Source organism: Coregonus lavaretus, assembly GCF_964263955.1.
Source record: "Coregonus lavaretus genome assembly, chromosome: 5".
NCBI lineage: Eukaryota > Metazoa > Chordata > Actinopteri > Salmoniformes > Salmonidae > Coregonus > Coregonus lavaretus.
This window is the reverse complement of record NC_139992.1, coordinates 38,873,456-38,889,594: the sequence shown is the minus strand read 5'-3', so window position 1 is coordinate 38,889,594 and position 16,139 is coordinate 38,873,456. Positions and strand designations below refer to the sequence as shown.

The 16,139-nt window shown below is 42.0% G+C and overlaps 1 protein-coding gene across 1 annotated transcript in view; it reads right to left on the bottom strand.

Annotated features, from left to right (window-relative positions):
- Positions 1-588: 588 nt before the first annotated feature.
- The window catches only part of LOC311129251 (branched-chain-amino-acid aminotransferase, cytosolic-like), a gene marked incomplete at both ends in the record, with an annotated part of 55,235 nt that continues 39,684 nt past the window's right edge, over positions 589-16,139 (bottom strand). The window contains one exon of the mRNA XM_084161545.1: positions 589-669. Within this exon, the coding sequence (XP_084017671.1) occupies positions 589-669 (81 nt within the window). The remainder of the gene's footprint in view (positions 670-16,139) is intronic.

Sequence of the window (16,139 nt, the reverse complement as noted above, 5' to 3'; positions counted from 1 at the left end):
ATCCAGCATGTTGTTTGTGTTTCCCTCCCAGTCTGCCCATGGTCGGAAACCAATCCCTGATTTAACAAGGAGATAAGAACAGTCACTGCTACCAATATTGCCCAAAATAACAGCCACTGTACCCACTGTATCATATCTGCTACACTGGCATGAGACTGAGGAAATATCAAACCCTCTCAGCAAGCAAATAAGCTATTTTTAACCGTATGAATCATATTGAAACAATAGATTATATATAAACACGTTAAGACCATGAACCGCAATTCATTATCTATATAGTTAGGTATTTACATATATTAGTATAGCAACCACAATATTCAGAACAGAAGCATATTCATGTAGCCTGTCTTTATCAATACATAATAAAAGCAGTGCCTCCCAGTCCCAACACACACAGTAACTCTCACTAGTGTAACAACAGTGACTTTTATGGCCAGAGTGCTTAGATTCCTCAAATAGTTCCTAAACAACTGCTGCGGTGTCACACAACTCTTTACAAACTATACAGATATCAAAGAACTGATCAGTCACAGACACACAGAGAGACAAACTAAAGAAATACTGGACACCATGCCGTGGTGCTGGTCATTAGAGTGGACAGACCAGGATGAAGACACACACTTGGACTGGACGCTCAAAGTTCTTAGGACACTTTTTAGGAGAGAAAGACTAGGAGAGGAAGAAGACAAGAGAGAAGATAATGAGGAGAGGGAAAGATGGAACTCTCTCAATCACTACCTGGCATCTCTGAAACTGTCCTACGCACTTACTATGGAGGAAGGAACTTGTTTGGAGTGAGAAATTCATCTAAAATGCAACAATCCTGGATTAATTAAATTAGAAATATATAATATGCACAATAATTATTGGTGTCCTCATAATGCATAATGTAGGATATATTTCAGAGTTGATTTGATCCAATTTATATTATTTGGTAAAACTGTATATTTGTAAACGTTTGTATATTTGTGGTTTAATACTTACTCAGTTTGCCATGTCAATTCAAGTAACACAAACCAAACTCAAATAATCATTTTTGACATTATTAGTTGCTACTAAAATGGTTAAATAAAACTCAGAGTGAAAAGTTGTCAATCATCAGGTAGCCTACTTTTATGTGTGCTTTATCAAATTAAAAATAACACGTGAATGTGAAAAATACGGTACATTTCAGAATATAATAAAATTGAATATGAATACATTGCCATGCATCTGGAGCAAACAGAGTTTCTCAGGCTTGGAGCTGCTCTGGCAGAACATATTGACACACACAGGTACTGACACTGACTGCTGACCATACTGACACACACAGGTAAGAGGTAAACAGTTTCTCTGTCTGGAGTGTAGTATCTGATTCTGAAACCTGCATGTAGCCACTCCGGAGGTAAACTATTCAGCGGCGGCGGGGAGTTTATGATAGGATGAAACGCGTTCTAATCCCAAAAGGCTTTAGATAATCGAGAATCACTAACCGAGAGAGAGAGAGGAGCTTATAACAGCACGATCAGCACCGGGAACCCCCCCCCCCCCGCATGAACAAGCGGTAAACGGTGTAACGACAACAGGAGAGTACCACGCCACAGCTCCCCTCCTCTTAGTTTCCATCCCTCTGCGAGCGCAACAGCGATCACGGAAAAACCTCCCCTGTCTATCATTTTAAAGTTCAATCTGTTTGCCTATCATTTTAAAGTTAAATCTGTTTGCCATCACTTACTGGGTCTCGGTGATGATGGCGTCTTCCTCGGTCGGTGTGTGTTCGGGGTAATTTGTGTGTCGCTCTCTCTCTTCTTATTCTCTCTTCTGTCTCTCTCTCAAGGAAGAGGTGAAAGCCGTGCTCTGGTCATCGGGCGGCTTCACAGACAAAACCAACACCCAAGAGCAATATATAAAAGGCAAGGGAGGAGAAGTCAATTTGTTGAGGGGCACTGAGACAAAAAAAATAACTGTCACCTATGGAGGCTGGTTAAAACTCTATAGAGAAAGGTTATATAATAGTGGCCAAGGCTATACGTCAAACTGTAGGCTAGAACCACAGCTTTAGATTGTCTCTGTAGCCCTGCGTGCGCTCTCAGTTCAAAGGTGTGTTTTCCTGCGCACTGTAGCCTGCCTTGTTAATGCCACAGTATGGTGCAGAAGAGGCGTGATAGGCAGCGGAACATAGAAAATGTGCTTCAAATGCTGTCAAAAACTATAATGTTTGTTCGCTTTCACAGTTCAAGAGATGGGCCTTTTACGTCGCAGTTCTGTAACACAAGGAGCAAAGCGCAACTCGGAGGCACTTTTCTATTCCAAAGTTAGCCCTTATGAGAGAATGTCCCTCACTGTGCCGAGAAGGAGAGAGAGGGATGAGAAGGGGATGCAAATGTGTCAAGTAACGGGATGTCTAAATGGAGTGACCGCATCAGTAAGGATTTACACACTTTATTATTTATTCTCTCTCTGCCGCTTGCCTGTATGTCCTCAGCTGCTCTGCACTAGCAGCTCATCAGAGCACTGTCCACCCTGGCTAGCCCCTAAGTGCGGCTCACGCTGCGCATGTGCATGGAGGCGCTGCCCAAATGTCAAGAGCAATAACTGGGGATGTCATCCCGAATTCTCTCTGCTCACTGATAAACTCCTCAGGAGCTGGGTCTCGCTCTCTCGCTCTCTTTACCTCAGACATAAGCGGTCACTTAGGGCCCCCGGCCGCTAGGGGGCCCCGACCCAAAAAATAGGAACTCAGTAGAGGATCTCAACAGTCAATCAATTAGCCCATGTCATCTAACATGTTTTAGATGGGTAAATTAGTCTAGCCAGCTATCTAAACTTGTAGTAATCATGGTCGAATTATGACCGTGCAGGAAGGGCACGTGCCTAGGGGCCCTGACCCCTTGGAGCCCCCATTGATTTTGTTAGTTACTCTAGCTCAGATATCATTTTAACATGACATAAGTCATAAGTCATGGCAAAATGTGTGCAATTGCAGGAAATTAGCTGTAAAACTGAAAAACATTTATCTCCACCCTATGGCAAAATGTGTTAAATTGCAGCAAAATTGCTTTCAAACTGCAACATTTGTTTCTCTCCGCCATTAAGCTGTGGCCACTAAAATGTTTTGTCCTGGTGGTGGGGGGGGGGGGGGGGGGGGGTAGTGTAAATCACCGCTTTGCCGGCGAGTCTACAAGGTACCCAGGTGTTAATCACCGTTAGCGCACATCTCCCCGATAATGAGCTGTTTTTTCCCGCCACTCCACTGAGCGTTCTAATTCACCTGTCAGATCTACTGAGCCACTTCCATTTGCCACGCAACGGTGCCTGCCTGCTCAGATGTCTCCATTACATAACTGTGTGTGTACGTGCGTGCGTTATCCTTGCATATTGTATGTAGGCCTAAATATATAAATAGCCTAATAAGCTATAGCCTACACTTGGTACCACTACATTTGGACAATAGGTTATTGTCCAAAAACCTACAAAGAAGATTACGGTTATTTTTGAATTGCTAGATGTGTAGCCTGGGTAGACCTACCAGTCTTTTTAGCATTCCACTGAGTTACAAGGAGTGGAATGTTAGCTAAAAAGACTGTTACCCAGACCAGTGTAAGAGCACAAGGCTATTTCTCACTTTCAAGAAAGAATTCTGAAAACTCATAATTTTCAATAGCTGCCTTTGAAATGTTATAGGCAATTTCTTTGGACATTGTGGTTATGATCTTCGGCCTTTTTCAAATGTTTCATGTAATAATTTATTGTAGCCTACAACTGAAAAATGACATTTCATGGAACTTATGGACTTTATTGAATTAAGTAAAAAAGTTATTTTAGGCCTACATTTTTTTGTTTAAAAGAAACCTTCTCCACCAAATGTCTACCCCTGGCCCTTGCAGCTCTTCTTTGATATTGTTAAACTGACACACACTCCTCCAGATCCCCCAGGTTCCGCTGCTACCCACCTCAGCCAAATGACACCCCGCTGGGGCTACAGCAGAGGTCTCTCCCCGAACAGACGGCTCTACATCCACAGGTCGGTTTGAAGAGCATGTCTATCAAAACCAACAGGCCAAGTCCCCTACATAGAATTGCAAAAGAAATAGAGCCTCAAGTAGGCCTAGTGCCAAATGAAATGTGAATGTAATGTTAACTCAATAGACCTAAGAATTGTTTGGTTATAGACCTGTGTGAAACGTGTAAATAGTTATGTATATTTTTCCTATTGTCTTATTGTTTTAGAGGTGTTTATGGAATGCATAGCCCTAATTGTATCAGGTGTGAGATGTGGCATCTCTATCTATTCATGCTGTCCTCGTGCATTTATCCACGTTCCATTACTGATGTAGTTGTCACAACCATAGAGAACCTATTCTATTAGTATTCTAATTCCTAATTCTATGGTCACAAGTCCTAAGCAGGTATCTTAGTGGTTAAGAGCGTTGTGCCAGTAACCAAAAGGTCGCTGGTTCTAATCCCCGAGCCGACTAGGTGAAAAATCTGTCGATGTGCCCTTGAGCAAGGCACTTAACCCTAATTGCTCCTGTAAGTCGCTCTGGATAAGAGCGTCTGCTAAATGACTACAAATGTAAGTCACAACTCATTAAAACAAGCACGCACACATAGCGAGAGAGAGAGAAGGGGCGCAATAAGATATAAATAAATCATAGACTTTCAAAGAGGCATGAGTGGAGTTTTACAATGTGCTGCTCTGAGCGTGGGATTTCAATAATCATGTTTATGAGCACAGGTTCAGAGAAATGAATGTTGGTCAGTGTTCTATTGGCTATTGAGGGTATAATTTGTCCCTAAGGAAATCAGGAGTTGATGTGAACCCCTGGCCTTTTTATTTTAGGACAGTATTGATCGTGTTTCTTTAGAGGCCCATGTGAGTTGAAAAAGATGGCGTCGACAGACAAGGCAGCCCTGCTTCTAGCTCCTAAGCAACTTTGCAGTATTTTTTTGTTGTGTTATTTCTTACATTATTAGCACAGAACGTTTTTTCTTAATTCCATTCTTTAACTTTTAGATTGTGTGTATTGTTCTGAATTGTTAGATACTACTGCAATGTTGGAACTAGGAACACAAGAATTTCGCTACACCCGCAATAACATCTGCTAAATATGTGTATGTGACCAAGAACAATTTGATTTGATGTGGTGTTTTTTTAACCTTAAATAGCCTACACACAATCACAGGCTACAGCATAGCCTACTTTTCATAAACATGCATTTTATTAGGCCTAATTAAACTGCATTCAATCATAACATTGTATAGGCATACAAATATTATAACACAAAAAAAAAAATATATATATATTTTTGTCTCACATTCTAAGCCCAAGGCACAGTTAATAAGGCCTACGCAGTCATTCAAATTATTGGACCTAACGAAGCATATCTAATCATCCACCTACAGTATATGGCTCTGGACATTTCGTTTGAACTGACTGCATGGTATGAGAATTACATATTTTGAAAAGCATTCTGCCTATAAGCTACAGACTGTAGACCGTCTCCAACGTGCCACAGTGACAGGTTTATTGGACCTCTAGCGGTTGGAAAGGGCAATTGCAGCCAAGTGATGGAAATTAATATAGTCCATTTCAAAGCTTTGAGGCGCATTGACCAGAGTAACGGCTAACGTTTTTTACACATGTGCGTTAGTACTAATATAACATCCGTGACCATGTTCTATTCCAAACAGAAGAATGAAGGAAGTAGTTGGAACATAAACAATTCGCAACAAGGAAGCAGAGTTCAATGCGGTGCGTCCTGTTCCAAAACCACAACCACTAACCGACCACTTCAGCCTTGCACATAATACTGCCATTCTCTATTTCCAGGGAGATTACTCCAATTCAAGCTGAAATTTGACGTTTTTGAAGGTCCTCAGGACGTCTGGAGACGCCCTCAAAAGACTACAGGAATGGCTTTAATAAATGGCTAAACTTAAAGTTGTTTTTCTGTTTTAACATGATGTTATCCAATCAGAATGAATGCCTGACGTTAAACCTAGAGTTGTTTCTGTATCTCTTAACCCAGTCGGAATTAATGCCTTAACTTAACTGTAGAGTTGTTTCTGTCTGCCTAAACCCTAATATGCCTAAACCGTTAGTTTAAAGGGTGTATATGAAACATTTTAACAAGGCAAACAACCGTTACAAAACAACTCAACAACCACCCAGTAGCCTATTCACAACCAATAGTAAACTAATTTCACCTAATTTAAAAAATAATTTTATGTGCATTTGCAGACATTCTGAAAAACAGTTGGATTTCTGTCAAGTGCTTTGTGATAACACTGGGGGAACAACTGACTGCACTGGCACTGGAAACATTTTGCACATGTTCAGCATTTTAGATCATGCAGCTATCCTATGAAACTACTTTGCTACAAAATATTCTGACACAATAGCCCAGTAATCAAATTACATGTCTCAACGTTTTGGATAATTTACATGTCCATGTCAATATAGTGATAAATAGATGACAAGGTGATTTTCAAGGTATAGCAGGCATGTTCATCACTGAAATGTGCCAATCATAACAGCTATAATATCATAATAATAACACAGTCATTTCATAATGTAAAATATGACATTTAGGGATGGGTTGATCAGAGGATGTTCATTCAACAAACAACCTGTTAGCTGTCCAACTCAATGCCTATCCAGAGGAGTAGCCTATACGTCAAAAAGGCTACTGGCTGGAAGTGTACAGTCATAAGGTCTGAATGCTAGCTGCCACAGTCTCATCTTAGAAAACACACCATATAATCTGTCTAGAAAACTAATCAGACTAGCTAGCCTATTATTCAAGCCATTATTGGAGGGACAGCACAGCGCACGAACAAGGCAGAGAGAGAGAGAGAGAGAGGGGAGTTGCCAGCCCACGGGACCACTGGGCACCTGGGCTATAGGTGCTCACATTTTCCACCTCTCAAAACGTAGGCTACTTCTAATAAAGTTAAGCACTTGCTAGTCTAGCTAGCTACTGTAATGAATAGCTAGATGCAGGTATGTATGTCGATTACAGCAACTGTGCAAAGCTGGTGGACATGGAAATCAAATGCAACATTCTCCTGATTGATGGACCGGGCCCTGCTTGTAATAGACTTGAACGCCCTCATCTCCACATTTCAGTGCCACAGCCAACTTTCAACTACTAGGCTACTGTAGCTACTACAGTCATTTTAATAAATCAATTAAGTTGTTCAAAAATATGTAGCCTACCTTTGGCTGGCTGTCATGTTCCAGTAGGCCTAAATGACTTTATGATTAATTTTTCAATGGTGATTATTATCCAACAAAGTAGATAAGGTTATGGCCACCAATTCAGCTCCCAACTGTGCACGCATGCATTGCATGATCAATGTTGCAAATGTGAAGCACAAGCCATTGATAAGGCCTGTTACATATGTGGATGCTCGAAATAGAGATGTATTTTATAAAAATATATATATTTCTACGGCCTCTGCTATGGTAATATGCTGCAGTTGATTGACTTGTTCTTTGAGTCACATCAAAGTCCATTGTTTCAGAACGCCAAACGTACAGAACATTCAAAAGAACTTTGCAAACTGTTCATTTAAAATTCATGATTAAACAGCATGATCATTACACAGGTGCACCTTTAAAGGCTACTCTAAAATGTGCAGTTTTGTCACACAACACAATGTCTCAAGTTTTAAGGGAGTGTGCAATTGGCATTCTGACTGCAGGAATGTCCACCAGAGCTGTTGCCAGAAAATTGATTGATAATTTCTCTACCATAAGCTGCCTCCAATGTCGTTTTAGAGAATTTGGCAGTACGTCCAACCGGCCTCACAACCACAGACCACGTGTATGGCGTTGTGTGGGTGAGCAGTTTGCTGATGACATCGTTGGGAACAGAGGGCCCCATGGTGGCGGTGGGGTTAAGGTATGGGCAAGCATAAGCTATGGACAACGAGCACAATTGCATTTTATCTATGACACTTTGAATGCACAAAAGTACCATGACGAGATCCTGAGGTCCATTGTGAGGCCCATTTTTTAAAAGGTATCTGTGACAAACAGATGCATATCTCTATTCCCATTCATATCTTGTGGTCCTCTGTAGCTCAATTGGTAGAGCATGGCGCTTGTAATGCCAGGGTAGTGGGTTCGATCCCCGGGACCACCCATACATAAAAATGTATGCACACATGACTGTAAGTCGCTTTGGATAAAAGCGTTTGCTAAATGGCATATTATTATATGAAATCCATAGATTAGGGCCTAAAGCATTTATTTAAATTGACTGATTACCTCATATGAACTGTAACTCAGTAAAATCAATGAAAATGTTGCGTTGATATTTTTGTTCAGTATAGAATGAAAAATAATACTATGGTGCCTGGTGAAGGGTTTCCTTCTGCACTACCCCTTGTTTCATATACATCCTTCAACTTAACCCACGTCGCCACTAGGGGAAACACTGAGCGCTATTACTATCTAGTAGGCTTGGGTATTGCAAAGGTGTTGTGGACAAGAATGGCGGATGGGCACAATCTGGATTGGAGGGTTGCATGTTGCTCAGGATCGGAGGGTTGCATGTTCAATCCCAGTGGTAGGCAGTTCTGTGTCAACAAACAAGTTCACATTTTACGTTTAGAGCAACTTCAAAATGTGATGTTTGAAGACACGTGGATCAACATCAAATTTTGCAGTGAGACTGTGAGAGCTAGGGGCAATCTGCAAACTCAGGATCGGAGGGTCGCATGTTCAATCCCAGTTATAGGCAGTGCTGTGTCAACAAACATGTCGAAATTGGACTTTTAGTGTTTGGAGAAACGTGGACAAACGTCTCATTTCACAATGAGACTGTGAGAGCTTGTTGCTATTTCACCCTCTCAAGTAGGCCTGCACTTGAAGAATACAATATATTGTTACTCTCAATTGATATAAAATTACTGAATTACAATAATACAACTGATCTAAATGACTATCGCCCCGTAGCACGCACCTATGTCATCATGAAGTGCTTTGAGAGGCTAGTTAAGGATCCTATCACCTCTACCTTACCTGACACCATAGATCCTCTTCAATTTGCTTACCGCCCCAATAGATCCACAGACGACTCAATCGCCATCGCACTACACATAACCCTATCCCATCTGGACCAGAGGAATACGTATGTAAGAATGCTGTTCATTGACTATAGCTCAGCATTCAACACCATAGTACCCTCCAAGCTCATCATTAAGCTCGGGGCCCTGGGTCTGAATCCCGCCCTGTGCAACTGGGTCCTGGACTTCCTGACGGGCCGACCCCAGGTGGTGAAGGTAGGAAACAACACCTCCACTTCGCTGATCCTCAACACAGGGGCCCCACAAGGGTGCGTGCTCAGCCCCCTCCTGTAATCCCTGTTCACCCATGACTGCGTGGCCACGCACGCCTCCAACTCAATCATCAAGTTTGCAGATGAAAAAACAGTAGTAGGCCTGATTACCAACAATGATGAGACAGCCTACAGGGAGGAGGAGAGGGCTCTGGGAGTGTGGTGCCAGGAAAATAACCTCTCACTCAACGTCAACAAAACAAAGGAGATGATCATGGACTGAAGGAAACAGCAGAGGGAACACCCCCCCTATCCACATCGATTGGGACCGCAGTGGAGAAGGTGGAAAGCTTCAAGTTCCTCAGCGTACACATCACTGACGATCTGAAATGGTCCACCCACACAGACAGTGTGGTGAAGAAGCGCCTCCTCAACCTCAGGAGGCTGAAGAAATTTGACTTGGCCTCTAAAACCCTCACAAACTTTTACAGACGCACAATTGAGAGCATCTTTTCGGGCTGTATCACCGGCTGGTACGGAAACTGCACCATTCGCAACCGCAGGACTCTCCAGAGGGTGGTGCGGTCTGCCCAACGCATCACTGGGGGAAAACTACCTGCCCTCCAGGACACCTACAGCACCCGATGTCACAGGAAGGCCAAAAAGATCATCAAGGACATCAACCACCCGAGCTATGGCCTGTTCACCCCGCTATCATCCAGAAGGCGAGGTCAGTACAGGTGCATCAAAGCTGGGACCAAGAGACTGAAAAACAGCTTCTATCTCAAGGCCATCAGACTGTTAAATAGCCATCACTAGCCGGTTTCCACCCGGTTACGCAACCCAGCACCTTAGAGGCTGCTGCCCTATATACATAGACTTGAAATCACTGGCCACTTTAATAATGGAACACTAGCCACGTTAATAATGTTTACATACTGCTTTACTCATCTCATATGTATATACTGTATTCTATTCTACTGTATTTTAGTCAATGCCACTCCGACATTGCTCAATCTTATATTTATATATTTCTTAATTCCATTATTTTACTTAGATTTGTGTGCATTGTTGTGACTTGTTAGATACTACAGCACTGTTGGAGATAGGAACACAAGCATTTTGCTACACCCACAATAACATCTGCTAAATATGTGTATGTGACCAATACAATTTGATTTGATTTGAATACAGCGAGGCAAGTGCACAACACATATTTTGTGGATTATATATTATTTTATTTGATATATATGAGTGACACATATATACCATATGACATCTACTTTATTTCTATAAGAGGTGTGAAGAGGCTGAGCAAGCAGGTGTGTGTACATGTGTGTCCTTCTATGGATCCAGGCCAGTGTGTGTGTGTGTGTGAGTGTGTGTGTGTGTGTGTGTGTGTGTGTGTGTGTGTGTGTGTGTGTGTGTGTGTGTGTATGTGTGTGTGTGTGTGTGTGTGTGTGTGTGTGTGTGTGGTCTGCGGGACAGAAGTAGGCCAAATGTAGAATCCGGGCTAAACAGATGCAGATGGGCTTCTGGTTCCTCAAAACAATCAATATGTTTGTACTGAGACACAGAACAAACCAATACTGTTTAGAAACAGTATAACAAATAAATGAACAATTACATTTCAGTCATGTATCATGTCAATTATACTGTTACCTTTACAGGTGTTTATTTAAAATAATAAAATAGAATAGGGCTAATTTTTCCATCTTGCAAAGGAAATTCGTATTTTCCTGTTCTCCCAAACCCCTCCAGACAACACAGTCACACGCACTCAATTACATTTGATTTGGGCAGACCAGCTGAAAGAACAAGAATTAAACTTATCAAATGTCCAGTTATGTCCGGATTAGTTTGATTTGCAGGACAGACAAAACACAGCAGCTGGACAGTATTACAGAAAATCATAATGAATTTATAATCTGGTATTATTGAGGCTTTTTGGTATATCATTGTGCAACTCAATTCCAATAATACAAACGTTAATTTCAAAGTAGGTGTAATTAGGACACAGTTATGCTAAAAGGGGGACACAGCATCTGTTTCTGTATAATAGTTCCCTCTAATGTGATTGTGACATTGTCAAAGAGGAAAGTCATTGTAAACCAGGGAATAAATAATCTTGGTTAAAATATAGCGTAATATAGGGGGGGATTGGTGAAATGTGTCTATCTAAATTTTTCCTCAGTAGAGTATTAACACTGTAGATCTCTGGACACCACAGGAGGTTGGTGGCACCTTAATTGGGAGGACGGACACGTGGTAATGACTGGAGCAGAATCAGTGGAATGGTATCAAATACATCAAACACATGGTTTCCAGGTGTTTGATGCCATTCCATTTGCTCCATTCCGGCCATTATTATGAGCCGTTCTCCGCTCAGCAGCCTCCACTGATGGACACAATGTTTTTAATTTATCAAAACCCCTCCAAAATATTAGGAATTAAGAGAGGATACACACATTAAGTATTCAGAACAGACATATATTACTTAGCCTCCATCTTAACAGTCTAACACATGGGGAGGAATGAGAATAGCTAAATCTCTGGAGGATTTTACAGAGAGGGATGTGATTGCACTTCTTCCTCATCAGCTAACATCAAGCATCCAGAGAGATATGTGTCTAATATATTACATGTCTAATATATGGGTGTATTTGGTCCCCAGCTTACATCTGTCTGCTTATGGATTTATTACTTCGAAATTATTTGAAGAAAAAAGGCGACTCGAGACAGACTGAGTGACTAATAACTAAAGCCGACAGCGGGTGAAAACACACAGGCACATGGCATGCACACACACACACACACAGAGAGAGAGAGAGAGAGAGAGAGAGAGAGAGAGAGAGAGAGAGAGAGAGAGAGAGTCATAGTGACAAGGCTCTGCTACACTGAACAAAGGAGTCAGAATGACACATCCTCTGTGGCATTGGGATAAAACTCAATCACCCCCAAAGCAACACACACTCATCCACCTGCCAGACAAATTAGTATTTCGGAGTTTCGGACAACAGCTATTTTGAAACCTTTATTGTTTAGCTCTGTTTTGTTTTTCATTTTAACGCGGCGCCACGTCCTAGTCAATCTTTCATTGCTCGCTCTATTTAAAGGATGGGCAATTTATCGCCCTTCAATGGAGAATACACTCATACGCTATCGCCCTTCAATGGTGCGCGGGTGTACGGAGGTGAGGTCACACCATATCAGATCACGAGTCGCCGTAGCGACAATGGCCATTGTTCCTGGACCCAACAGGAAGGGACTTCCTGTCGCTGATACGCTAACTCTCCGGTAGTCAGATTAAACAAAGGGTGGTGGCGAGGTGTGTGGGCTGTGTGTGGGTGCATGCGTGTGGTTGAGCACATTGTTTTCCAGGTAGGTCCCTAGGGGCCTCTGTATTTCCCAGCCACACAGGGCCCCTGCCCGACCACAGTCCAAAACCCCAGTCCTCAGTCCCACAGCCTTAATATAGATCTGAATACAGGCCACTGGAACCAGCCCAGCCTCACAGTCTGTACACAGCTTTATTTAGTGTGTGGCAGGAGACAGAGGGATATACACACAGTATACCTACATACACAAACACAAATACACAAGCAAACAGACAGACAGACGGACAGACAGACAGACAGACACACGCTTGCACTCACACACACACAGCCTTCATATCGCCACCGCAATGGAAAAGACACAAACAGGAACCTGCATGGTCTGTCACACAAAGATAAATGCCCCTGATGTCTGCCTTACTGCTGTTTCACTTGTTATCTCTCTCTCTCTCTCTCTCTCTCTCTCTCTCTCTCTCTCTCTCTCTCTCTCTCTCTCTCTCTCTCTCTCTCTCTCTCTCTCTCTCTCTCTCTCTCTCTCTCTCTCTCTCTCTCTCTCTCTCTCTCTCTCTCTCTCTCTCTGTCTCCTCCCTTGCTTGCAGTAATAGAAACAAAGTATGTGAACATGATCCAGTTTTGATAATGCGAAGGGGGCAGTCCAATTGAAATAGGAAATAACCACATTCATAATTTATTTAGCAGAATATTTCGATGTCCTTGTCTATTAAATTCTTTCTCCAAAGGTAATGGTAACAATTTAGAGCTTGCCTCTAGAAGCAAGCGGGAAGCCTTTTCTCCAATAGCGTTATGTTGAACTATGTCCCAAATGGCACCCTACACTCTTAGAAAAAAGGGTTCCAAAAGGGTTCTTCAGTTGTCCCCATAGGAGAACCCTTTTTGGTTCCAGCTCTAACTTTTTTTGGTTCCAAGTAGAACTCTTTTGGGTTCCATGTAGAACCCTCTGTGTAAAGGGTTCTACTTGGGACTCAAAAGTGTTCTACCTGGAACCAAAAGGGTTCTACCTGGAACCTAAAAGGGTTCTGCAAAGGGTTTTCCTATGGACACAGCCGGAGAACCCTTTTAGGTTCTAGATAGCACCTTTTTTTCTAAGAGTGTATTCCCTATATAGTGTATTACTTTTGATCAGGGCCCATAGGGACTATAAAGGGTATAGGGTGTCATTTGGAACGTTTTGTTGGTTTCATGTAACGCCGCTGAAAGGCTTTTGACCCGCCAAGCAGGGTTTTGTTGGCAGATTGTGGCTCTCACACAGACATGAGCAGAATCACTGGGCTCTTGGCAATGCTACTTGGGAACAAATGCACAGGAATTTTCTCCAAATAACCCCCTCTATGGCTGAGTCCCAAATGGCACCCTATATATTCCATATATAGTACACTACTTTTGACCAGAACAGGGAGCCCAGAGGGAGATCAGATTCTCACATATCGACTGTATCTCTCCATCTATCTATCTCTATCTATCTATCAGCCCCCAGACCTGCTGCTATTGTGTGAGGACCAGTGAGGCTGAAGCCTCTCATTCACTAACAGGCCTTTGTACCAGTTGCTCTATTAACCTCCTGCTGTAGAGAGGAGAGAGAGAGGAGAGAGAGAGGAGAGCAAGATCTTCACGTGTTTGAGGCTGAGGAAGATGTATTAACGACTGGATGATACACAATGGACAGCAGAACATCGTGTTCAAGGATCAAGGAGAGAGAGGGAAGAGAGAGAGAGCAGTAAGGACAGAGAAAGAATAAAAGAGAGAAACCCTTTATGCTTGTTCCTCAGATAACATTAGTATATTATAGTATCCATAGATGATGGCTTTCTTATTGATTGTGAATGGGCTGGCCATCCCTGACCTGTTCTTATTTGTTTACAAAGCAATTCTTATAAAAGTCCCGATCTACCTCACTTCACTTCTATCCTGGAGATCTAGTGAATATCAGACAAGCACCCAAAGTAGGCTACTTTTCCATGTTCCCTGCACTCTTAGAAAAAAGGGTTCCACTTCCAAAAGGGTTCTTTGAGGAGGGATAGGGTTCTACCAAGAACTGTTTTGATCTGAAGAACCCTTTTTGGAAGACAAGGGTTCTTTGTAAGGCAAAGGGTTCTACCTAGAATCTTTAACGTCATAAGAACCGTTTTTTGGATGAAAGGGTTCTTTGGTGATTCTTTGGAAGGCAAGAAGGATTCTTTGGAAGGCAAGAACAAGGCATTGCAGGGTGATTTTCAGAATAGTTTTTTTTTATATATCTGTGCTTTTGCATGTACATTGATTGGTTGATCAATTTTATGCTACACAAAGATAAATAGCATACATTTTTCGAAACAAATCCAATCTGTTAGTGGTTGGACCCGTTACTGAGATGGTTGTTCCAGTTTAGATGATTGAGGTAGTCTCAGTATTCAATCTTCCCTACTCTGGAAGTCATTCTGAATGCAGGTTGCAGGTGATTAAAAATTATACTTGTTGGATATCCTGACTCTGGCTGGATTCTAATAGGAATTAAACATCACATTGCAAGCCAGCATAACGTGACTTGCAGGCCTGATGGGGACTGTAAACCAGGAGTTTCCTAACATCACTATGTCAGGGTATAACTAGGCCCTCAAAGAAAGGCCTTATGATATACTGTATGTAATCTATTGTCATAAATTAATTAATTTTGAAGGATGATGGAACCATTCATAGAGGGTTCTAGGAAGAACCTTTAGATCATACAATGGTTATTGGTAGAACCCTTCATTTACATTTTAGTCATTTAGCAGACGCTCTTCTCCAGAGCGACTTATAGTTAGTGAGTGCATACATTTTTCATACTGGCCCCCTGTGGGAATCGAACCCACAACCCTGGTGTTGCAAACGCCATGCTCTACCAACTGAGCTACACGGGACCACATAGAGGGTTCTAGGTAGAACCATATACAGGTGGTTCTAGAAAGAACCCTACATAGAGGGTTCTAAGTAGATGCTTCTGCAAAAAGGGTTCCCCTATGGGGATAAACCAAAGAACCCTACATGGTTCTACTTAGCACCTTTTTTTCTAAGAGTGTTTTTAGTTATAGTGCTCCTCATTTCTGGAATGACCTTCAGGATATATTAGAGCTGGGTGTCCTGATTTCATTGGGTCACTTTAACACTTGAATACAGGACCTGTTCATTGTGAAATGTACTTGTAAAATCAAACAATTTTCCTCTGTATATAATTTCTGCTCTGTATGCAATTTTATCTGTTTAAGATGTTTGGATTGTTGATTGTTATAACACAGGGCACCATTTAAAAAGAGATCCTGGTCTCAATTGGGATTCCCTGTATGAGGTAGCCTAGTGGTTAAGCGTGTTGGGCCAGTAACTAAAACGTTGCTGGTTTGAATCCCCGAGCAAACTAGGTGAAAAGTCTGTCTATGCCCTTGAGCAAGGCATTTAACCCTAATTGTTCATGTAAGTTGCTCTGGATAAGAGTATCTGCTAAATGACAACAATGTAAATTAAAAAACAAAATATCCTCTGTTATTTTGTCTCTGTCTGGCAA